The 1,192-nt window shown below is 71.1% G+C and overlaps 1 protein-coding gene across 1 annotated transcript in view; it reads left to right on the forward strand.

Annotated features, from left to right (window-relative positions):
- LOC103895544 (dihydropyrimidinase-related protein 5) overlaps positions 1-1,192 on the forward strand; it is a gene marked incomplete at its 3' end in the record, with an annotated part of 8,261 nt that overhangs the window by 2,976 nt on the left and 4,093 nt on the right. The window contains exon 2 of the mRNA XM_009275140.1: positions 308-489. Coding sequence (XP_009273415.1) covers positions 308-489 — 182 coding nt within the window. The remainder of the gene's footprint in view (positions 1-307; positions 490-1,192) is intronic.

Here is a 1,192-nt window from a genome sequence, read left to right on the forward strand (position 1 = left end):
ATGTGCTGCTGCAACCAGGCAGCCGCGGGCAGGGCCAGGGCGCCGCGGGGGGCAGTTGCACCCCAGGGTGATGGGGGGGGGGATCCCTGCCTGCAATGGGGCCCAACCCAGGGCCCCCACCTGCCTGCGGGCAACTCCGTGCCCCGAATGTGGCTGCCCTAGCCTGGCTGCCCAGGGGATTAGCCCCGCTCGTAGCCAGGCAGGATTAGTGCCGCCCTGCGGCATGGGCAGCACCGCAGGCCCCAGGGGCCATTCCCCAGCGGGGCAAATCCTGTCCCCTCACCACCGCTGTCCCCGACACCCACAGGCAGCCCTGGTGGGGGGTACGACGATGATCATCGGCCACGTCCTGCCCGACAAGGAGACCTCGCTGCTGGACGCCTACGAGAAGTGCCGCAGCCTGGCCGATCCCAAGGTCTGCTGCGACTACGCCCTGCACATGGGCATCACTTGGTGGGCGCCCAAGGTGAGTCTGGCCGTGCCGCGCCGGTACGGCAAGGCTCTGACCCCGGCACAGCGAGGCAGGCACCGGGGCCACGGTGCCCGGGAGCAGCTGCTGCAGCAGGGGCTAATTCCCAGCCCTGCTGATCCCATTAGCTGCTTGTTGGGGTGGGCTGGGCTGAGCCCCCAGGCTGCCTTTTGAGCTGCCTTGATCCGGGCTCAGCGGGCCAGGGGGTCCCTGCGGGGCTGAGCCCCTCACCGGGGCGGGGAAGGTGCTGCTGCTCCATGGAGGGGACTGGGACGCCCGAGCACGGTGGTCCCAGCTCAGGGGGGACCCCATCCTGCAGCACGACCCCCATGGGGGCTGGCCCTGCTCAGCGCCCGGACCCCGTCCCACGGCACGCTCAGCCCCTGCAGTCCCCGCCGAAGCTGCCGGAGCAGGATCAGGCCTGGCTTGAGCCAGGCTGCTCCCGGCCATGCTTCAGGGAGACCCCCTGGCCCCTGCGTACCCCATGGCCCGGCCAGACCCTCCCCAGGCAGAGCAGGGGATGGATGGGGACGGAGCGGGTGTCCCCCCGGGGTGCATCCCAGCACCGGCCAGGCCAGGGCCAGATCACAGCGTGACACGGCGAGCAAAATCCCCCCCGCTCCTCCCCAGCATCTGTCGCTCCCCAGATCGCCCCGGGGTGCGTGCACAAATCCTGCTTCTCGCGTCCCCAAGGGCAAAGCGTCGGTCCCTGCCCCGGGGCGG

This window comes from Aptenodytes forsteri, unplaced genomic scaffold (assembly GCF_000699145.1).
Source record: "Aptenodytes forsteri isolate BGI_AS27 unplaced genomic scaffold, ASM69914v1 Scaffold192, whole genome shotgun sequence".
Classification (NCBI taxonomy): Eukaryota; Metazoa; Chordata; class Aves; order Sphenisciformes; family Spheniscidae; genus Aptenodytes; species Aptenodytes forsteri.